Raw genomic sequence first — 23,628 nt, 5'->3', positions numbered from 1 at the left:
GTCTAAAATCACAGCCACCAAGAAAGGTTCCCTGGCAGACAGGTGTGGGGCAATATTGTCCAGTTAGAGACCCAGATGTCCATGAGCCAAGGGCATGCTTGCAACACAGACTGAGTGTGGAATGTGTGGGGTGGCACAGAGGGCTCTGGGTGCTGGCGGGGGGGGGGGATGCTGGCAAGTGGAAAGGCAGGGTGCTTGGTTCTGCAGCGGCCCTGATGAACTTGTCAAGTAACTCACAGGCCTCCAAGCTTTGGGAGGGCAGAAGACCCTGGTGTTTGCCCCTGGCTCGGCTCCACAGCCATGTGTCAGGGCAGAGGCATCCCTGACAACTAGCATCTCCCGTCTCATCCCTCTGGAATAGAACGTCCTTGTTCCTAAAGATGCATTTATGCAGATTATTCACTTGCTGATGGTTTGCCCCATAAATAAGTTATTGGCTCATCCATTGGCTGGATGCGTGAGCCGAGTCAAAGCAACCAATCAAATGGCGAGCTGTGACGGTGACTACCGGGCCAGGATGAGAGATACAGGTGACTCCTGAAGTCATGTGGACTTTGGTCGTAAACTATGCATAAGCACATGTACCCACAAGCACACACACATATACACTTTTATATTGTGCTTCCCCACCCCCGACTATAAGCCGTCAAGGCTCCTTTTGTCTTGATGACCCTTCTTTGTTGTTGTTGTTATGTGCCATCGAGTCGCCTGCGACTCATAGTGACATGTTGATATTCTTTGCTGAAATTTGGCCATTTGAAAAATCCATAAGATTCTGTACTAAGAAAACGGCGCAGAGTAATATACTAGGCAGATGACCACTTCACTCTGCGAACTGACACAGGAGGGGAGAGGACAGACTGCTCCATGACCCTTCCTGCTGGCCGTGTTCATCATGGCCCCACTGTCCTTTACAAGCAGAGAGGGTCTGGCCTGTGTTTCCCAAAGAGGCCGACCATGGATGTGGGGGGCATGGAGACTGGGGTGCACAGAGACGCAGCCCTGACCGTGATATGGGGTAGGGCCTTGAGTGCAGGTGGGGTGGGGGGCTCAGCAGGGACCCCGGGGGCTCCAGGTCTCTTCTGTCCACTGTTCTCCAGTCTTTATCAGAGCCCCCAGGGCTGGAGGCCTCGAGCCCAGGAAGAGCTGCTTCCATCCCCTGACCCTCTCAGAGGCTCCAAGCCACAGCAGGCCCACCTGGTTCTGGCCACGGGTCCCACTGAGTCAGGCAAAGCCACCAACCTGATTCTAAGCTGGTCAGCAAGTGAGGGTCCCCTTGGTAGAACCACCCCCACTCCACCGTGGAAAGGCATCGGCCTCTTCTTACCCGCATGCCTTCAAATCGCGACAAGGCCCTCAGGGGGCGGAGGGCACGCAAGGTTCGCAGAGACTTGATGGGGCCCATCTCGGCGAAGCCCAAGGTGTTGGCCACCAGGCTTATCAGGGAGACCTGTGGAGGCAGAGGGGCGGGGTGAGGTGGGGAAAGCTTTAGAAATGACACGGCAGGGCTCTCAGATCATCTAAGCTGGGGTTAGGAGTTAGAGCTAGCTGGCCTTCTTGGGTTCCATCTTCATTATCCCAGGCCTGGTCCAGCTTCTCAGGCCCATGATGCACTGCGCCTGCCTCCTGGGCCCAGAGACATGGAGCAAACCCAAGTGTGCCAGGACCCTCACACGCTGGCTCCATTCGAGTAACCCTAGTCGCTGAGATGTAGTGTTTGTGGCCTACAGATAAGAGCTGTGGAAGAGACGTTCGCGGAGACTGGGTCCCATCTGCTCTCTTTCACATGATGCTCATGGGCCTGTCCCTTCCCACTTCCAGAAAAGCCTGGTTCTGGAAGGAGGGTGTGTCCTGGACACGTGCAAAAAGACATGGGGGGTACATGTCCCCCTCCAGGTCTCTGCCAACTTGGCATCTTCCAAAGAGGGAGGCATAGGTAGGCTCTTGGTAGAAATGGAAGCCACGGATTTGTGCCCTCTTCTTGTTCTTAAGGGCACCCCCACTCTGTACTTCATCAGGCTGGCCAAAGGTTGATCCAAAACTACAAAATGCCCTCCACAACCCTCATTAAGGCCTCCCGGGGCTCAGGGCAGCTGGGTGCAGTGAGGGCTCCCGGTGGGAGGGGCTGGCAGAGGAGCTGGGGAGGGAGGAGACACCCTCAGAGCCTCTCGGGCACCTCCTGAGGCTGGGCCCCCCAGGACACTGGAACCACCAGCTCCTCACCCAGTTCTCAGTGGGCGGGGGCCACCCCTGAATCTTCTGTTCTTTATGTAGCTCCATCCACAGGGCCCCCATCACGGCCCACAGCCCCTCCATCCTTCCAGCTGCTCAGGCCACAGCCTTGGCACCATCCCGGCCTCCTCTCTGTATCTCACACCCCATGTCCAGACCTTCAGGATTTCCTGTTGGCTCTACCTTCAAACTGAATCCCAAGTCCAAACACTCCTCACCACCGCTGCCAGGCCACCGTCATCCCTCCCCCTGGACTGCGGCCACCAGCTCCCAACTCTTCTCTCTGCTTCCACTCGCCACCCCTCCCTTTCCCCCTGCAATGAGCCTTTAAGTACGTGCGTCAGCTGATGGGGCTCTGGTTCAAGTCCAATAGTGACTCTTGGTTTCATTCTACATAAAAGCCCCCACTTTGTCTCCAAGCTGCACACCTCTGTGACCCACTGAGGCTGGGCCCTGTTCTGCTCAGGAACCGGCTACAGCCCGCACTCAGCTGGGCCCTCAGGCTGCCGTGATGCCCTCTGTCCACAGGGAGTGCGGCCTTGACCTTGGTTTGCTCCCTCTTCCCCTCCAGTTATGCTCCGTCATGGTCATGACTGTGATTGATTCAGGACTCCCATGGGATGGGCCCTGCTTGGCCTACTTGATGGCCAGCGGCATCCTGGTTTCCAAGGCGCTGTGGGGCAGGCGCTCCCCCACTCCGTCTACCAGCCTTCTTGTCCAGGCCTTTGCTGGCCATAGCTGGGGCAGGCAAGCCCGCCCAGACGCCTTGTAGACCACGGCAGCAGCTCAAGACAGCCAGTGTCCAGTCCAGTCTTCCTCCTTCTCACAGGCAACTCCACCTGGCTCTCATGTCCTATTGCCGGTACCTTCTACCTGAGCAAGGAGCGTGGTATGCCCGCTCAGCACCCCCTCACCCACCTCTCCCTTCTGGGCTCACGGAATCACTCTAGACAGAAAGGCACCCTCTCCTGTGCGCACGGAGGCTTTTTACAAGTCATCTGTCCTGGGGGCCTGGAGATCTGTCACAATTCAGGGTGACGAAACCTTCAACACATGCTGGTTTACTCACTTCTCTCTGAGGCGAGCCCTGCCCCTCCCCGTCATGAGAACTCTATCACCCCCAAGGCTCAGCGCTCCTGAGGCCAGTGGGGCCTGGTGGTGCAGATCATAACATGCTGGGCTGCTAATTGAAAGGCTTTTGGTTCGAATCCACTGGCTGCTCCTTGGGAGAAAGAAAGATGGGGAGTCTCTTCCTGAAACAATTTACAGCCTCGGAAATCCAATGGTGGAATCGCAATGTGATAGAATCAGCTTGATGGCAGTGGTTGCTGTGTCCTGTCGACTTGGAACTGACCCATAGCTGACCCCCCAGCAGGTTTTCAGGGGCAGTTAATCGCATGAGAAGAGACTGCCTGTCCTTCTCCCACAGAGCAACTGGTGGCCTCGAACCATGTGCCTTCAGGATTGCAGTGCAACTTGTCACTAGGTCACCAGAGCTGCCTAGGTGGTTGTTAGGTGCTGTTGAGTCAAGTATGAAGTTTAGTTTTTTATGTCAAGGGCTGTATCTTCCATTCGTCTTTTCCCCCTAGTCCTGGGCCCTGAGAACCGACCTGGCTTTCCCTCCAGGACTCTGCTGCCCCTTGGCATGGCTGGGTAATCTCTCCTCCCCAGCCCACCTGTTCCCCTCCTCCCCGACACGCGCCCCTCTGCTCGGCTCGCCCGCCCTCCGCTGCGCCCTCGGCGGCCAGCACTCACGTCCACGATGAGGAAGTCCAGCCAGCACCAGGCGTTGGTGAAATACTTCTTGAAGCCGTAGGCCACCCACTTGAGCAGCATCTCAAGCACGAAGATGTAGGTGAACATCTTGTCGGCATATTCCAGCAGCACCTTGATGGTCTTCCGCTCCTCCAGGTAGATGTCCTCGAAGGCCTGCAGGTGAGGGTGGAGGGAGATGGCACCCTGACCCTCAGTGCCTTGAGCCTCGGCAGATGCAGCCTGCTCCGGGCAGCGAGCTCTAACCACAACCCTGTTAGCTCTGACCCAGGAGGACGGGATGCAGAGGGGAGAGCTGTGGTGAGGGGACGTCCCTGGGCTGAGGCTGAACTCGACATCATCATCCAGCTCTCCGAGCAGGGGTGTGTGCCTTCGCAGCTTTGTGAAATGACCTCATGACGTATGCAAATAGGAGGGCAGACAGACACAGCGAGGAAGCATCTTCTTTTACATGGAAGAGCAAGTCTTAGGTTTAACCAAATATTATCTTTAAGACTTTTGAAAACATGCTAACTCCCATTTTAACAGAGAGGAAAGTGTGCAGGCCCAGTGTACAACCTTCTGCCAGAAAGAATCTAAGACTGCTTTGGTTTTTCCATTTTTTTATATCTATTTCTATTTTATTCTTATCTATTACTCATCTTACTTTGTACAATTACCTATTGTTTCACAGGAAAGAATGTTATTTTTGAATTATAATAATGTGAAATCCTTTCTCTTTGCAAGGAACTTAGAGGTCCCTGGGGGGCACAGAGTGAAGCTTGATGGGACACTGGTTAGGTACTTGGCTGCTAACTAAAAGGTCAGCAGTTTGAAACCACCAGCCACTCTGAGAGCTAGCTAGTTAGCAAGAGAGATGAGGGGTGTGGCAGTCTGCTCCATTAGGACTGAGAAGGGTCACTTTGGGGTGGAACTGCCTTTTGTTGGGAGAGAGAACGGTGATACACGTAGTTTGCACATGACTCTACTACTAACCAAAAGGTTGGCAGTTTGAACCCACCCTGAAGAGCGGTGGAGAAAGGCCTGGCCTTCCACTTCTGTAAAGACTACAGCTCAGAAAACCTCATGGAACTCAGACCTCCTCTGAGCTCCATGGAGCCAAAGGGGTTTTTGTTTTAAATAAATCTGTTTAGACAAACAGAAACTAATGAACTGATTTACGCCAAACATCTGAACTGACAGCAAAGGCAGTTTGTAGGCACAAAGTTTAGGAAACGCAGCTTAGGATCAGCTGCAGAGAGTCAAATTTCTGCTCTTCTTCAGACACCAGGAGCCAAGTTTCTAAAATGCTACAAGTTGTCTCTCACCAGCTCCTCATCTCTGCTTTAAACCACATCTGTGAGTCGACAGAGACCCCAAGGGTGCTGGCTGCCTTCTTCCACCTGCAGCTTCTCCATCAGCTTCTGGGCATCCCTGCTTCTCCTGACATTTTCACAGCCGGCGTGTGCTCTGTGGCTCCCTGGCCAGGCAACTGCACACGTCAGTGAGGGCCCCAGGAGAGACCTCGCCCGCCAGTCCTGAGCTCTGCTGGTTGCCCGCAGGGCCCCTGGGTGCCTATGTTGTCAGCGCTGCTGGGGCAGGCACGGCTGAAGCCCAGACATGGCCAGGTTGGCCAGTGCAGCCAAGAGCAGAACAATTCAGGCCCCCAGTGGACACTGGGTGTTGTACAAGATGACAAAGGCCTGTGTGTTTCCTGATGATATGCATATAAAAAGGAGCTCTGGTGGCCTAGTGGTAAGAAGCTGTGCTGCAATCTCAAAGGCACGTGGATCGAATCCACCAACTACTCCATGAAAGAAGGATGAGCAGTCTCCTCCCATGTGATTTACTGCTCTGAAAACTCACTGGAGGGTCAGTTATGGGTCATTTCCAAGTTGATGGCAAACGACAACAACATGATTGTAAAAAAGTCAGTAACACAAAACTTAAGGAAGAAAGTAAAAGTTGCCTCTAATTTCATGACGCCCATCATCACGGTTAACATTTAGTGAGTATGTTTCTGGTCCCACTTTACGTAAGAGTAAGCACATGAGCAACTCACAATTTTACAGGCTATTTATTACACTTTGGACATTTTTATTACTTTGGACATGTTGTAAGAAAAGACTGGTCCTTGGAGAAGGACATCATGCTTGGGAGGGTGGAGGGACAGCGCAGGAGGGGAAGGCCCTCTATGAGGTGGATTGATTCAGTGACTGGGATAATCGGGATGGGTGTGTCAGAGACAGTGCGACTGGCACAGGACAGAGCAGGGTTTAGGGCTGTTGTACACAGGGTCACTATGAGTCACAAACAACTTGATGGCACATAACAACAACAACAACAACAACAACAACAATAACAACATACTTATTTATATTTGCTTCTGAATGAAAAAGTGAGTATTTTTATCATTCATACATTGCGTTTCATGGATGTACATTGTGGGTTTTTTTTCTTTAATTTTATTTTATTATTTTTTGTGTGTGTACTGTCAAATCTTATCTGACTGGTACAGGAGGAGATCGCCCCTCCTTCTCCAGCAGAGCTTCTGGTGGATTTGAACCACATACCTCTGGGATTGCAGTGCAGCTGCATGTATATCATGTTTTATACAATTTTTCATTTACATGATGTTTTGTTCAAGTATATTGAGGGCTTCCCCCCTCGCAATCATATTACTAATAACTACATTCGTGAAAGTGTATACACCAGAGCTACTTCATGCTGCGTGACCTCAGCACCATTTAGACAGCCAGTCTGATCTGCCTGTCCCTATCAAGCCAGGGCTCTGAAAGAACAAACACATCCCTTTTGCTGAAGAATCAGCTGTTGAACTTGGAAACTGAGCACTGGCACCCATAAGTCCAGTCCAGGGCATTGATTCTGATTGTTACATACAGCTCTGCTGCTCCCTCTCTGTCTACACCTAAATTCATGCCACATGAATTTCCCTAGCCATTTTCAGTAATTTTATTGATAAATATTGACAACATTTTCCCCAATTATCTAAAAAATGTTTCTGAAAATTCTTTGTTATTGCATTGAGTGAAAACTATTTTAGGAATTAATACAGTCTTCCTAGCCAATGACCAAAGATGACAGAAGAAGAATTTATGCCTTTGAGTTTTGGTGCTTTTGAAGATTACTGAACATACCATGGATTGTCAAAAGAACTAAGAGAGAGAAAAAAAAAAGAAAGAAAAAAAACCCCTAACAGGTCTGTCCTGGAGAGGGGGAAACCAAGTTGTTCCTTGAGGCAAGGATTTTGAGGCTCTGTCTCACATACTTTAGACATATTGGTCAGCAAGACCAGTCCTTGGAGAAGGACATCATGCTTGGAAGGGTGGAGGGTCAGCAGGAGAGGAAGATCTCTCCTCTCCATGAGATGAATTGACATAGTAACGGGGATAATGAGGGTAGGTGTGTCAGAGACAGTGAGGCTGGCTCAGGACAGAGCAGGGTTCAGAGCTATTGTGCACAGGATCACTGTGAGTCGTGGTCGACTCAACGGCACGTAACAACAACATCCAAAATCAGAATAGATTTCTCTATTTGATTATCTTCTTCTATAACCTTTAGATGAATTTTGTAGTTTTCCTAATGTACTTCTTTGTTTTAAAATTTGTATTTTATACTGATTTACTTACAAGGTTTGTATACATTGTTTTTCACTCAGGATCTTTCTCCTTTCCTTTACCCACCTCTCCCTCCACCCATCAAATGGTGCGACCCTATGATTAAGCCCCCCTCCTAAATGTACTTCTTATGAGGTGCTGATCTGTTGTTCATAGGGTTGTTATGAGTTGTACTCAACTCGACATAATTCTAGCTGTTTTATACTGCAGTGCTTAGCATGTACAAAATATTCAAGAAATACTGTTCATGATTACAAGGTTTCCATTCATTTTATTACTTCTAAATAATGATACATTTCCCTGTCCTCCATTATTTTTAACTCTTGTTTTATAACTCTTGACTAATTGTATTTGGCTAATGTTTTGTTTCTCCTGTTTTCCAATTTTTACACTGTATGTTTCATTTTCTTGGCTAATTATACTGGCTAGTGCTCAAATAATATTAGATAATGAACAAGCACTAATCAGTAGTTAAATCACCCTGTTGTTATCTCTGACTTTAATGAAAATATTTAAAGTCTTTTACTACTCATGATGATGCTAGAAGTTAATTTGAGAGAGAAAAATTTTCATTAGCATAAGGAAATGCCTTTTACTTCTATTCCCAACATGGGATTTAAAAACTAAGCATTAAGATAATTGCAAATTTTTACATCTTTATCCAACTCACATAAATAGGCACCATTCTGGCATTTTAGAATATATCAAGCTATGACATATCTAGTCTTTTTAATGCATTGCTGGATCCTATTTGCATGTATTTCTGCATCAATATTCATAAGTAGGGAGTATGAAAATGGGTCTCTGTGTTTTCTTTTGGTATATTTAAGGTTTTTGAAAAATCAGCATTACTTAGATTTTATAAAAAGAATTTATAAACATCCAATCTTTTTTCATATACTAGAATATGTTAAAGGACGCAAGTGTCACCCTCCACAGGGAACTGTACTGCGAACCCAAAGCTGATCTCTCTAGCAATCTGACACCACCGGCAGCTCTACAAGAGAAAGATAGGCAATCTCCTCCCGTTAAGATTTACAACTTTAGAAACTCAATGAAGGGTAACTATGAGCACAGCGAGTGAGAATATTTCAAGTAAGATTAAAATGATTTTCTTTCTTGTGGAAGGAAGAATCCACTCTTGCAGATTCGCTCACTCACTGTCATCAAGTGGGAACCGACTCAGAGTAGATCCTTCCGTAAATTTTCAGAAACTTTGAGTCACGTGGGATTCATAGCTGAATCTCTAAAAGGTTTTCAGAAGCTGTAAGTCACATGAGAGGTTACCCTTCTTTCTTCCTCAGAGCAGCTGGAGGATTCGAGCTGCCTGCCTTTGGATTGGCAACACAGCTCCCTACCACTGGGTCACCAGAGCTCTCTTGGAGACTGTTGTTGTTCTTATGTGCCCACTGAGTCACTTGCGACTCATAGCGACCCTACGTACAAGAGCCCTAAATGCTGTTCTATTCTGTGCCAACCTCGCTGTCTCAAACACATTCATTCCCACCACTCCACTCACAGAATCGATCCATCTCATCAAGGGTCTTCCTCTCCTGCACCGTCCCTCCACTCTCCCAAACATGATGTCCCTTTCCAAGGACCAGTCCTGCCTTGCAACATGCCCAAAGTACATCAGATGTAGCTTCAGAATCCTTGATTCCAGGGAGCATTCTGGCTTCACCCTCTCCAGGACAAACCTGTTTGTTCTCCTAGCAGTCCATGCTATATTCAACACTCTTCTCCAACACCACAGCTCAAAGGCATCAATTCTCTGTCAACCCTATTCACTGTCCAACTCTCTGATGCATAGCACGTAATTGTGAAGACTGTAGCCCGGATCAGGCGCACCTTAGTCTTCAGCCTGACATCGCTGCTCTTCAGTACTCTTGAGAGGTCCCTCACAGCTGACTTTCCCAATGCAATTAAGCTCCTGATTTCCTGGCTGCTGTTACCAAGAGTGTTGACTGTGAAGCCAAGTAAACGAAAACTGTTAACTATCTCAATCTCTTCACCATCCATACTGATGCTGCCAATTGGCCCAGTGGTGAGAATCTTTGTTTTCTTGATGTTGAGCTTCAATCCATATTGAAGACTGCAGTCCTTGACCTTCTGCAGCAAGCACTTCAGGTCTTCCTCAGTTTCAGCAAGCAGGGTTGTGTCATCAGATAACGCAGGTTGTTAATGAGTCTTGTATCTATTGTACCAATTATTTTCTAATTCATTCCTTTGAAAACTCATTGCTGTCTACTTGGAACCAACTCACAGTTGACCTTTCAGTAGTTTTCCTAGATTAAAAATTGCAGGGGAGGAAACCACTTATGTTTCTCCCATAGAGCTGTTTGCGAATATGAACCATCAGAGAAAATATGGTCTGCATGTTAGCAGTAAAACTCCTTATAGACCACACCACCAGAACTCCCCTCTAATCTATTTGTTCAGGTTTTTATGAAATATCTTTCTTTGTTTCCTTAAAATTATTTGGATATTATATTTCTAATTTCTTGAATGAAGAAATTTATTTTAATCTCTCTTCTTAGTAAATAGGAGAGCTCTGGTAGCCTAGTGGTAAGAAGTTATGCTGTAATCTCAAAGGCATGTGGTTTTAATCCACCAGCTGTTCCACAGGAGAATGATGGACAGTCTCTTCCTGTCCTGTGTTATTTCCTGCCTCTGAAAGCTCACTGGAGGTCAGCTATGGGTTGCTTCCAACTCAATGGCACACAACAACTACTTAGTAAATGATAATGTTTAAGTCGATGAATTTTCCTCTAAGCGTAGCTTTGGTTGCATAACACGTGCAGTATTCTCAATGACATTATTTATCAGTCATTCCCCCAACAGCTCTATTTTGTTCCTTTATCTTTCAGGTGTAAATAATTGGTTGACTTGTATTTTTTTTTAAAACATACTGTCATCATTGGTTCATGAGAGGTTTTACTTAATTACATAATAGCTTTCTTATTTTAAATAGCTTTCTTTAATGAAGTAATTTCATTATTGCTATTGTTATGTCCCATCAAGTTGACTGTGACTCATAGCAACCCTATGTACAAAAGCTCTGAACTCTGTTCTATCCTGAGCTAGTCTTACTTATTCTGACACACTACCCACATTATCTCCGTTACTAGGTCAATCTATTTCATCTAGGGTCTTCCTCTCCTGTGCTGTCCTTCCATCCTTTCAGGTATGATGTCCCTTTCCAAAGATTGGTTCTTCCTCATGACTTGCCCAAAGTATGTCAGATGGAGCGTCAAAGTCCTTGCCACTAGGGAGTAGCATGGTTTCACCCATGCCTCTTGTTCTTCTGGCTGTCCATGGTGTGTTCAATATTCTTCTCCAGCACCACAACTCAAAGGCGCTCATGCTTCTTCTGTCATTGTTCAGCAAAAACTAATAAATTTAGCATGCCACTAAACTATTACACTTGGTATTTTTTTTGTTTGGCTTAAATATTTGGTTTTTATTTCCAATTTTATTTTCAGATAATAGGCTCTGCACCAGTAGGGTACTTTTAGAAAATGTTTCATGGGAACAAGGAGCCTTAGTGACATACTGGTTTTTAGCATTCAGCTGCTAAATGAAAGGTTGGCATTTTGAATCCACCTGTCATCCCATAGGATGGGTTAGGCTGCTCCTGTAAAGATTTACAACCTTAGACATCCTATGGACAGTGCTACTTCGTCTTACAGGGTCACTGTGGGCAGGAGTTGACTCCATCACAGTGGTTTGAATTTTGAATTTGGTTCATAGGCACATGAAAAAAGATTTTTAAAATATTTCATAGAGGGAGCTCTGGTGGCCTAGAGGCAAGAAGCTGCACTGCAATCCCAGAGGCATGTGGTTCAAATCCACCAGATGCTCTGCTGCAGAAGGAGGGACAATCTCCTCCTGGACCAGTCAGATGTAATTTGGCGGCACACACACGCAAAATAATAAAAAAAAATTCATGATATTAAATCTGAACATACGTGAAAATATTACAGTGAAGTGATTATGAAGATGAACTCTGTATTTAAGACTATTTGAATCTGGGCTCTGTAGTGTTCTACATGGTGTGTGACTTTGGCAGTGACTTCATTTCTATGTTTCTTGGTTTCCTTATTTATAAAATGGTCTTCATAGTAGTAACTATCTCATCAAGCTGTTGTCAGTCGCTATTGTCATCATACTAACTCATGTGAGAATGAAACGAATGAAAGCTTATAAAATGCTTAAAACAGTGCCTGGCATATGTTGCTGTTAGGCCACTGAAAGTCAATATCAACTGATAGTGACCCTGTGTACAAGAAAACAAAACACCACCCAGGCTTTCATCACCCTCACAATTGTTGCTATGTTTGAAGCCCTTGTTAACGTCACTGAGTTAATCCATCTTGGTGAGGGTCTCCCTCTTTTTTACTTTTTCTTTTACCAAGCATCATGTCATTCTCTAACTGGTGGATTCAAACTGTCAGCCTTTTAGTTAGGAGCTGAATGTTAAAAACCAGCATGCCACTAAGATTCCTTGCTTCCATGAAATATTTCCTAAAAGTACCCTAGTGGTACAGATCCTGTTGTCTGAATATAAAATTGGAAATAAAAACCCTTCCTGGTAACATGACCAAAGATCTTCTGGGGTCTCATGACATATTCAATATTCTTTCCCAACAATACAATCCAAAAGTATCAGTTATTTATCCTTTGGTCTTCCTTATTCATTGTCCAGCTCTCATCTGCATATGATGTGACTGAAAATACCATGGGCTTGGATCATGAGTATCTTAGTACTAAAAGTGACATCTTTGGGTTATTTTAATCCTAACCCTTTAAAGAGGTCTTCTGCAGTAGATTTGCCCAAAGCAATATATGTTGTTTGTATTTTTTTATTGCTGCTTCCCTGGGTGTTGGCTGTGGAGCCAAGTAAAATAAAATCCTTGAAAGTGTGATCTTTTCTTCATTTATGATGACATTGCTTATTGGTCTAGCTGTGATAGTATTTGTTTTCTTTATGTTGAAGTGTAATTCACATTGAGGGCTGTAGTCTTTGATGTTCATTAGCAAATGCTTCATGTCCTCTCTGATTTCAAGGAAGGGTGCATCATCTGCCTAGCACAGGTTGTTAATGAATCTTCATTCAATCCTGATGCCACATTATTTTTCATATCATCCAGTTTCTTGGATTATATGCTCAGCAAACAAACTGAGCAGTTCTCACCAATGGACATAACTCTGATTTGCATCTTAATGAATTTAAGCCATGCAGTCTCCCCTTGCTCTGTTCGAATGACTGCTTCTTGGTCTATATATAGGTTCCATCTAAATGCAGGTGTGTTTTGGAATTCCCATTCTTTGAAATGACATTCTGGTTTGTTAGGACCCACACAGTCAAATGCCTCAATAAAACAGGTAAACGAACATCTTTCTGGAATTTTCTGCTTTTCACCAGAATCCATCTGACATCAGCAATGATATCCCTTACTCCACGGTCTCTTCTGAAACCACTTTGAGTTTCTGCAGCAATTTTTAAATTATTTTTCAGCAAACTTTTCCTTGCACGTGCTATTAATGATACTGTTCAATAATTTATACATTCTGTTAGATACCCTTTCTTTGGGATGTTGTTGTTATGTGCCATCGAGTCGTTTGCGACTCATAGCGACCCTATGTACAACAGCCCTAAACCCTGCTCTATCCTGCGCCAACCGCACCGAATCTGACACACCCACCCCGATTACCCCAGTCACTGAATCAATCCATCTCATAGAGGGTCTTCCCCTCCTGCGTTGTCCCTCCACTCTACCCAGCATGATGTCCCTCTCTAAAGACCTGTCTCTCCTTACAACATGTCCAAAGTATGTCAGACGAAGCCCCAGAATCCTTGCCTCCAAGGAGCAGCCTGGTTTAATCCTCTCTATGATGAATCTGTTTGTTTTCTTGGCAGTCCATGGTACATTCCATACTCTTCTCCAGCACCACAGCTCAAAGGCGTCAATTCTCCTTCTATCCTCCCTAGTCATTGTCCAACTCTCTGATGCATAACAAGTGATTGCAAAAATCGTGGCCTGTATCAGGCGGACCTTAGTCTCCAGAGAGACACTGTTGCTCTTGAGTACTTTAGAGAGGTCCCTAACCGCAGACTTTCCCATCGCAATACGTTTTTTTATTTCCTGGCTACTGGTGCCAAGAGTGTTGACCGTGGAGCCGAGCAAACTGAAGCTGTGAACAATCTCAATCTCTTCGCCATCCATCCTGATAATACCGATTGGTCCAGTGGTGAGAATTTTTGTCTTCTTGACATTGAGCCTCAAGTCCATACTGAAGGCTGCAGTCCTTGACCCTCTGCAGTAAGTGCATGAGGTCCTCCTCAGTTTCAGCAAGCAGGGTTCTTTGGGATGGACACAAAAATATATATCTCAATTCACCAAAGGGAAAAAAAAATATAGATCTCTTCCAGTCTGTTGAGGAACTAGGTTGATTGACATGGTGACTGCAGCAATGGGATCAGGTGTGTCAGGGAGTGTGGGGCTGGCACAAGACAGGACAGGGTTCAGATCCGTTGTTCACAGGGTCACTATGAGTCATATGCGACTTGATGACACCTAACAAAAACAATTTCAGTCTGTTGGTGAAGTAGATGTCTTCCATGTTTTTTTGACATGTATAAGTTAAACACTTTCAGAACATATCATTTGTTGAAACATTTCAATCTGTTTCCTGTCAATTTGTGATGTCCTTTTTTTTTCTACCAATGCCTTCAGTACAGCTTTCACTTCTTTCGATACCATCAGTTCTTGATCATATGCTATCTCTTGAAATGACTGAACAATGCAGGAAGCATCAAAAGAGGAAAGGAATAAACAGAATCTGACCTATAGGAAGGACGTTCTGTTGGCCCGGTGCGTAAGGAGTTGTCAGTGGGAGCCAGCTTGAATCCATCGGCTGCTGTAGGGGAGAAGAATGGGGAATTTCCTCCCATATGATTTACAGCCTCTGAAAATTCACTTGGAATCGGTTTGGTTCTAACTCGGTAACAATGAGTTTGAGAGCTTTTCAGCTTCGGACATACAGTAAGTGCTATGTGTTATTATTACATTAATATAAGTTAATTTACATATTTCAATACATATATAAATTAATTCATATACCTATTGGCTCTCCCATTTTCTTTTTCCTTCCTGGTTTGTCAAGACCCAACAGAAAGAAACCTCGTTTTACTATTGTACTGTTGTCATTTTTTTCTTGAGTTTCCAGTGTTTTTTGGCTTATATATTTAAATGCTATGCTATTCCAATCAAAAGTATTTACACTTGTTACACTTGTTATACTCTTAATACAGAATATAACTCTTTGTCTCTCAAATGGGCATTGTCTTCTGTCATAGTTTTACCTTGAAGTAAAACTTGTTTAATAGAAATACACAGCCACCCTTCCCCACTAAGTTTTATCATTGTATTTGCTTGATATACTTTCTCCAGGATTTCACATTTTTCTGGATCATCTTGCTTCAGGTTTGTCATTTGAGAGCATATGAAAGCGTGGCTTTCTTCCTCATCCACGCAGAACATTTTTCTTTTAAATGATGAATTTTATCCAGTTACATTTATTATTAAAATACATTTGATCTTGCCGCAGTCATATTATTTTTGGAATGTATGCTTTTTCATTGTTTTTTTCTTCTATCTTTTGCTGTAAAATCTGTTTTAGTTTTTTTTTTTTAAATCCTTCAGCAATTTGGAAGGAAGATATTCTGTTTTCTGCTAAGCAAGTTTAGAACTTTGAATAACACATTTAGACTTCTTTTCTCAATATATCATTGACATGGTTTTTAACAACAGTACTTGGCTGTCTATTCTGATTCCATTCACCAGACATGTGCCAAACTCCTCCTCACGTATGCCAGGCTGAGCTTTTCCTCCACAGCCCAGACGAAATGGCTCTGCTTGCCCTTGTTTGTGGCTGTTTAAAAAACAAAACTCGTTAACATATTGTCAAATCATCCTTCTCTGAAGCCCACAGAGATTTGGCTCCTGTTGTCAATGGTAAAACAGCAGGCAGGCTGCATGCCATGGCTCCAGGCCCACTCAGGAATTGGGGAGGGGACCCAGAAACTTCACAGTGACAGCCACAGTGCCTCTTATCGTGGTCTCCACAGGAGAAGACATCAGACATCATAGAGTGGAGGTACTGGGGACAGAGTTCCTTCTCTTGCTTCATGGTCCAAGCTCTTCCCCGCTAATGTCTCATCCAGGGAAGTTTCATCTCCTAAATCCATTCGCTGCTCGGTCCACCTGGGCCAGGGATGTCTCTACTTCTTTTTTCTTCTCACTCTTTCCCTCTGCCATCTACCGGCATCAGGAACCCTCTCCAGTCTTGTCCCATCTCCTTATAAAAGGACTCTGAGAAAGCAGAGAAGGGTGCGTGGGAGCCATCTGGGCATGCTTGTTCTTAGGTGCCGTTGAGTATGACTCATAGCAACCTATGAACAGCCTACCTGAATCTTGCCCTATCCTGTGTCTTCCTCATCATCTCTGACACACTAGAGCCCACTGCTGTCATCATGTAAATACATCAAAGAGTTTTTCTCTCTTTCAATGACCTTCCACCTCTCTAAGCATGATGTCCCTTTCCAAGGAACAACCTTAACTACCTGATTCTTCGAGGACCTCATTACTTCTCTTGGCCTCAACAAACTTGCCTTTCACAGTCCAGGCTCCACAGGCTTCCTCCAGGGAGTCTTTCCTGATTGCTCCAGCCCCCACTCACCTCACATCATCTGGACTGTACTTCACGCTAACCTTACTTAACTCTTTCATGTGCTCGTCTGTTTCTAACCTACTGAAAACAGTTTCCTGTCAGAAGGGGAGCTTCTGAGGTCAGGGCTGAGGTCCCCTCTTCCTATTTCTCCTCCATGGCTCACAGGGCTTGCTACAAAGAAAGCTTAGAAAGGAGTAAAGAAATTCAAGCAAACAAACAAGGAAACAGAAAAAAAAGACCCTTCACAGTTTAGTCAACTCTGGCTCAGGGTGATTCCCTCGCGTGATAGACCAGAACTGCTCCATATGGTTTACTGGTTTGTAATCATTATGGAGGGAGATTGCCAGGCCTTTCTTCCATGGCACTGCTTGGTGATTTCAAACTGCCCACCTTTAGGTTAGGACTCTCACTACAGTCATTGCCGTTGAGATGGGACAATTCATAGCTGGCCCTGCACTGGGTTCTCAAGGTAAATCACACAGGAGGAGATTGCCCATCTCTCTCCCCGAGTCACTGGGGAAGTGTAAACCAGGTGCCAACAAGTGAAATATGATTCGTAGTGCCCAGCTCTGAATCCTGTCCTATCCTGTGCCATCCTTACCATCTCTGAAGTCCTCAAGTCCAGTGCTGCAGTCACTGTGTCCTGTAAACCACTGAGAACCGTGAAATCCACCTGCCTGAGTTCAAACGCCAGGCTGGTTTCATTTGAGGGTTTGACCTTGGGCAAGTTATTCATTGTTTCGGCACAAAGTTAGTGTGGATGTCGGATGTGATAATGTGTCAAACAAGTAGCACTGTTTCTACACACAGAGACAGGAAGGAGGCGAAAACACCACTGTCAACGGCCATGAATCATCTCCCGAGGGTCCCAGCAGCCCACCTGACCCTGTGTGCAGGCGGAGGTGCCACCAGAGCTCCTGTGTCGGAGGCTGGGACCTGGGACCTGTCTCAGATGGGACTACGATCTTGGACAAATTATTTCCCTCTCATAGAATAAGGAGTGTGGATGGACGACCTCTCTGAGCCCTTGTACTCTGACTTTCCTGTGTCCGGGGGTGGGGTGGGGGTGTTGAGGGTGTGGGGTACATTTTCAGCAGAGCCCCTCCCGCGGTTTGCAGCCTGAGGTGCTCTTTCCTCACCCTCCTCCTCTCTCCTCCTCCCTCTCGGCCCCAGCCCTCCGCCCCCTGAAGGTACCAGCGCTCCGCTGCTGAGCAGAATCATGAAGATGATGAAGGTCTCGAACCAGCTGTGCTCCACGATGCGGTAGCAGGTCTTGCGGAGCCTCCACCAGACCTTCCCTGGGGCCTGCGTGGTGTCCACTGTGCAGCAGGGGCAGCGCCGGACACAGCCTGTGGGAGGGGTGGGTCAGGCCCAGGCCAGGCCATGCGAATTCCCCACCGGCTAGTAGAAAGTTGGCTGATCGAAGGAATGACGGACAAGATGACAGTTGATGGGGCAGGGACAGGGCAGAGTGGTGGGCAGGACCTTGATGGGGTGGGCGACAGTGGGAGCTGCTTACAGGGGTCACATGCTCAGGGTGTGCAAGATGGACCAGGCACCTGGTAAGTGGGTGCATGGCCTGGCAGGCCTGAGTGGGGGTGCTCATCTGGGATCCCCCCCAGAGGGAATAGGAACCCCCAGGTGTTTGTATTTGAGGGCCTTTTTCAGGATGGCAGTTTCTCAACCTCAGGATGGGTGACTCCCTCACGAAGAGCCAGTGTTGACCTGCCTCTTGGAGGACAGGCCCCCATGATACCTCCAAATAGACCACCAGTTCATAAAGCTACAGACCCGTCACCAACACAGCTCTGTCCCACCCACTTTCTGAGACTTGGGGAGGGCCTGGGCTCAGCTTATCAGAGATCTTGGGGATCTGTTGCGCATAGGGTCACTGAGGCACAGTCTCCATGGCACCTGACAACACTAGGTGCCAGGGCCTGGGGCCTCCTGCTGTCACACACCACTGTGAGAGCGGCTCTCACGATGGCTGACCGACAGCTGCCAGCCCCACAGCACAGTGGGCTCACATCACAGGCAGATGGAGGGGACCCACGGGAGCAGAGGACTGCACAGGCGCTGGCTCCCGTGTCCCTCCAGGTGGTGCTGAGGCTGGGAAAGGACTTCCGGGGAGCGGAGTAGGGGCTGTCACCTTCAGTGAAGCAGTCCTCTGGGTCCTTGACGTCCTCCCCGAGGTCAGGGATCTGCTCCAGGAGGTCAGCGGTGTTGGTCATGTCTGCCGTGCTGCCCTCGGAGAAACTGTCCTGTGGGTCAGTGGATGGGTGTTGGCATGAGCGTGGCATGGACAGCAGCATCCAGCCTCAGGCCCACATTCAGGAGAACCTAGGGGTCCCTGAGGGGAGATGCCCAGCCTCCCCTCCATGGCACATGCTGGGATGGACGGTGAGGACCTTCCACAGAGCACCCCCCCCCACCCCGAGGGCTGGTCAGGGCTGAGTCACGGCGAAGCCTCAGGGCTCCTGCGACCTCACAGGCCTGGGCTGCGATTCTGGTCTGCTGGGGTCCAGGGCAGGGGTGCAGAGCGGGGGCTGATGGGGAACGGATCTGGGTGGGAATAGAACAGACAGTGGCGGCAGTGTGAACACACCAAGACACAGAGTGGTAGCCTGGTACATGCGGTGGAAACGGTCATGCCAGGGCACGGGACCACAATCAGAACACAGTCAGAACCAGGATGAGGGGGAGTCACACAGGCAGCAGGGTCAGGCGTGCGGCAGCCCTGCCCACACTTCCCGCCCCCTCCCTCTGGTATAGTCAGAGGCTGGAGTAAGATTGAGAAGTTGCTGGACCCTCCCGACGTGACCACACCAGGGTCTGCCGCCCTCACCTTACAAAATCCGAGAGCCATGCATATGAGCGGTCCTGTGTGGGACTGTGGATGTGTGGAGTGTGAGAACATGGAGCCAGAGGCGTTGTGGCCACTGTGGCCATTCTGCCCAGCTCCCCTTCACTGTGGCCAGCGCGCCCGCTGGCAGCTGCTGGGAGTATTGACTCCTAATGGTCTCGTCTTCTTTTAAATTTTATTATTTTTTTTGTGTGTACCGTCAAATCGGATCTGACTGGTACAGGAGGAAATTGCTCCTTCTTCTCCAGCAGAGCATCTGGTGGATTCGAACCGCGTACCTCCAGGTTTGCAGTGCAGCTTCTTGCCACTAGGCTACCAGAGCTCCCTTTACTCCTAATGGTCTCTTAGAAAACTGCCTCTAGTCGAGGCGTTGTCTTCTGTGGGATGATTCCAAGGGCTGGGATCCAATCCAGAGGTGGCCACAGACCGAGGCTGACCGTCGCGGGCACTACAGAAGGCTGACCCTCTTGCCTTCAGTAAGGACAGTCCTGAAGTGCAGTTCTTGTCCCAGACCCCCTATTCCAGCTGACACACCTTCCTTTTAGCTCTTTCCTTCGTCTTATTCTGTTAATCTTACTTTCTTCTCCAGAAAACGATTCCCTCAGTAAATCATTTGTGCAGGAATTCCAGTCTCTTCTAAGGAATGAGGCTTCAAACAGGTGTGGAAGGGAAGAGGGTTTCTCTGAAGGAAGGGGAACCTCTGTTTGCTTCTGCTCGTGGTTAAACCACCCAATCTCAGCACCAGAGGGGAGCGTGTCTGCACTCTCAGCCACGGCTGGCAGTCCTAAGTAATGCCTTTCCTCATCCTTTAGTCAATCCTTCCAAGGATGTCTTGGTGTCCTCTCTTTAGACTTGGAGGTTTGCTACAGAGAAGGGTTTGGTCTCTGCTGGGAACGGAGAGGCAGCTCCCACTGATGGCTCTGCCTTTTGTGGTCTCCTGAGGCCCCTCTCGCTTGCCCCAGGACAGCAGGAAAGGGAGGTTCAGAGGAAGGTTTCCGATCTCTTCTGAGATCATGGGTGCTGCCCATGGTCTGCCTGGGGGGCTGACCTGAGGGAGCCCAGGTGCCTAGGCTCCAGGTGCTCACCAGGTGAGCAGGTCTTTCTTCCAGGAAACCCATAATGCATCTCTTTCTTTACAGGCCCATCGTGAACCAGGCATGACACATCTTGGTCACGCGTCAACCTCCCAGTGTGACATCCCCTTTTCTCTGCCTCCCCAGTCTCTTCCAGTCCTCTTATTCTCAGCATGTCCACATGAGTCGGATCATACAGGGGAAATGAAGAGGACTCACAGCAGGGGGACCACGACTCCAGCAGGCCTTCCTCTTCCCAGACTGACCATGACCGTAAAGCCTCCCAAGAGTCGCCACGGAGTCACACGTGGAAGGCGACACTGAAGGAGTTATAATCCATCAGGAGAAGCCACAGCTCCTGAAGACTCAGGCTGGGCTGCAGGACAATGGCCACCAGGACCTGTCTCTTAGCACAAGACCTTCCTCTCTCCCCTGGTGACCGATGCACGTAGGGAGCAGAGGGGGGGACACTGGAGTCAACAGCATGACATCCTTCTGCTTTAGGGATAGAAAATCCAACTGCTTCCAGAACCAGGCAGGTGACAGAGTGCAGGCAGGCAGGCGGGGAGGGGTCAGACCTGAGCCCTCAGCGGGTGTCAAGGGGGTGTCCCCGGGGGTGTGTGTGTGTGGGAATCCTCTTCCAGTTTTTCAAGAGGAGCCAGAAAAGCAGTTCTTCACATGCAAAGCTCTGGTTTCAGGTCAGGAGCCCTGGTGGCACAGTGGTTAAGCAACTGTGGTTGCAACCCAAGATGTCCATTGCTTCACGGGATAAAGACGTGGCAGCTTACTTCCATCAAGATTTACTGCCTCTCGCCTTTCTACGAAGATGGCACCGAAAGCCAAGAAGGAAGCCCCTGCCCCTCCCAAAACTGAAGCCAAAGCAAAGGCATTAAAGGCCAAGAAGGCGTCCTGAATCCACAACCACAGAAAAAAGAAGATCCACACGTCACCCACCTTCTGGTGGCCTAAGATGCTGAGACTCCAAAGGCAGCCCAAATACCCCTGGGGAGAGCGCCCCCAGGAGAAACAAGCTTGACCACTATGCCATCATCAAGTTTCCTCTGACCACTGAGTCAGCCATGAAGAAGATAGAAGATAACACCACACTTGCGTTCACTGTGGATGTCAAGGCCAACAAGCACCAGATTAAACCAGCTGTAAAGAAGCTCTATGACACTGAGGTGGCCAAGGTCAACACTGATTAGACCTGATGGAGAGGAGGAGGCCTGTGTTCAACTTGCTCCTGACTATGATGCTTTGGATGTTGCCAACAAAATTGGGATCATCTAAACTGAGTCCAGCTGGCTAATTCTAAACATAAATTTTTCTCACCATAAAAAAAAAATATTTACTGCCTCTCAGGATGAAAGAGAGGATGAGGAGGATGAAGAGGACAAGTTTTATGAAGAGGATGAAGACGAAGATGAAGATGTAGAAGGGGAAGAAGATGAAGATGAAGTCAGTGGCGAGGAAGGAGAATTTGGCCACGATGGAGAAGTTGATGAAGAAGATGAGGAAGAAAGTGGGAAAGGTGAGAAGAGGAAGAGAGAAACAGATGATGAAGGAGAAAATGTTGCAGGCCCCAGTTAACTCACAAGAAAAGAACTGTTCAGTGTTGGCTGGACTGCGCATATGGATCTGGTAGCTGGTTGGTTGTTTGTTTTTTAATTTTTTTTTTTAAATTTCAATGAACATCTACAGAGATTTTGGAATTCCATTCATTCAATGTTGCACTTTCTCCCCGCCCACCCTACCCCCACCCCCCATGGATTTGGTAGCTGTTTTTTGTTTGTTTTTTTAAATTAAAACTAGCTGTGATACAAACCCCAAGACACCCACCCACCTAAAAAGCCAAAGAATAGTTCCTGTGATATTCCACTTTCCTGTTTAGTCCCTCTTGGAACTCCACCACCAAGTGTGGGGACTTTGCCCCAACCAAACTGTAAGCGTTGTTAGGTTTTTTTGCAAGACTTGCTGTAGCGTGGGTAGCTGTGATCGGTGAGTCTCAGCCATTTGTGGCCACCAGTTACTCTCAGTTGTACTCTGTACAACAGAGAAGCTTTGTAAAATAAAATCTTAACATTTTGGGTCTGTTAAAAAAAAAAAAAAAGATGGCCTCTGAACCGCTCTGGGTGGTTCCACTTGGTACTGAGGGCCGTTATGAGTCAGAATGGACTTGACAGCACTGATGAGACTTCAGTTTTCTTGTAGTCATTTCAAATGAAAGCCTTCTGTGATCAGAAGAGAATTCAACATGAAGCTGGCGGGCCTCCTGTTTGCAGCCTCTATGTTCAGCCCGATGAGAAGAGCTGGAGGTCACTGTGTCAAGATCGTGTTCTCAGAGCCCCGCTGTGTGGCCCTGCCCCTGGATGGAGGCATTCACAGGACAGGGAGTTGCCAAACAGGACTGAGACACAGGGACAGAGCATGAGAAGGGAACCAACAAAGGTGTGGGTTAGTCCTGCACCAAAGCCCTGGGCCGACTGCTTCCAGAATTCTGCGGGCTCTGGGCCCCATGGCATTCCCCTCTGCTGGGCCAGGGCAGCCACCCCCTCCGCAGATGGCCTTCACACTGCCCGGGACAGTGGCTGTGGCTCCCACTGTGACATGCAGGTGTCTGGCCAGCCTCTCACTGCCTGGCTCAGGCCCAGCGGTGGTGTCCCCAGTCGGCTTCAGGGACAAAGGTGTGCATTACCTCGATGGACCCTGGGGCCGGGGCCTCTGCTTCCCGCTGCTGCCGCCCATCTCCCTGAGCCGCGCCAGCCTCTGCTTCAGAGGACGCGGTCTCGGACACCTGGCTCCAGGCCCTGGGCTCTGGGGGTGTCTCTGGGCCACCGGACATAGGCTGGGATTCCTGCTGAAGAGACCCCAGCCCGTGAGCGGCCCCTGCTCGCTTGACCAGAGGCTCGTGGACTATCTGGGGCCTTGTCTTCTGCTCCTTTTCACGGGCCTCCATCTCCCCGCAGACATAAGGGACTAGGAGGCTCCAGGTGGGTGTAGGCAATGAGTCCCCCACACCCCGAGCCTGTCACTCCCTGAGAGGTACAGCTGGGCCTTGTTTGGCCATTCCACACATGAAGGCAGCTCCCTTTTGGGAGGACACACTGAGATCTCTCTCCCATGGTGCCTCTGCTCGCCTGTGTGTACACACACACACACACACCCCTGCCACTGGCCCCTGGGAACCAGCAGCCTCAGGAGAAAGGAAAAAGAAGGAAGAGGAGGGGCCGCCGGAACTCATGTACGGGGAGCATCCTGGAGATAATTGGAGGCTGTGGTCTTGGCAACATCGGCTTACACCTTGACTCCCACCTGAACTTACAGGACTGCCTCACAG

The 23,628-nt window shown here is 48.1% G+C and overlaps 1 protein-coding gene across 6 annotated transcripts in view; it reads right to left on the bottom strand.

The window, feature by feature from the left end:
* The window catches only part of SCN5A (sodium channel, voltage-gated, type V, alpha subunit), a 99,885-nt gene that overhangs the window by 9,436 nt on the left and 66,821 nt on the right, over positions 1-23,628 (bottom strand). For 3 of the 6 annotated variants that reach the window (XM_006890584.1, XM_006890586.1, XM_006890583.1), the window contains exons 17-21: positions 22,984-23,148; positions 18,505-18,622; positions 17,550-17,704; positions 3,988-4,161; positions 1,328-1,450 (exon numbers count right to left, since the gene is read on the bottom strand). In XM_006890584.1, the coding sequence (XP_006890646.1) occupies positions 1,328-1,450; positions 3,988-4,161; positions 17,550-17,704; positions 18,505-18,622; positions 22,984-23,148 (735 nt within the window). The remainder of the gene's footprint in view (positions 1-1,327; positions 1,451-3,987; positions 4,162-17,549; positions 17,705-18,504; positions 18,623-22,983; positions 23,149-23,628) is intronic. The other 3 variants (XM_006890587.1, XM_006890585.1, XM_006890588.1) reach the window with 2 other exon arrangements.

The sequence above is a fragment of the Elephantulus edwardii genome, unplaced genomic scaffold, assembly GCF_000299155.1.
Source record: "Elephantulus edwardii isolate Elephantulus edwardi_28Jun2011 unplaced genomic scaffold, EleEdw1.0 scaffold00091, whole genome shotgun sequence".
Taxonomy (NCBI): domain Eukaryota; kingdom Metazoa; phylum Chordata; class Mammalia; order Macroscelidea; family Macroscelididae; genus Elephantulus; species Elephantulus edwardii.
Note: the sequence above shows the minus strand (reverse complement) of the source record. Positions and strands in the feature narration are given on the sequence as shown.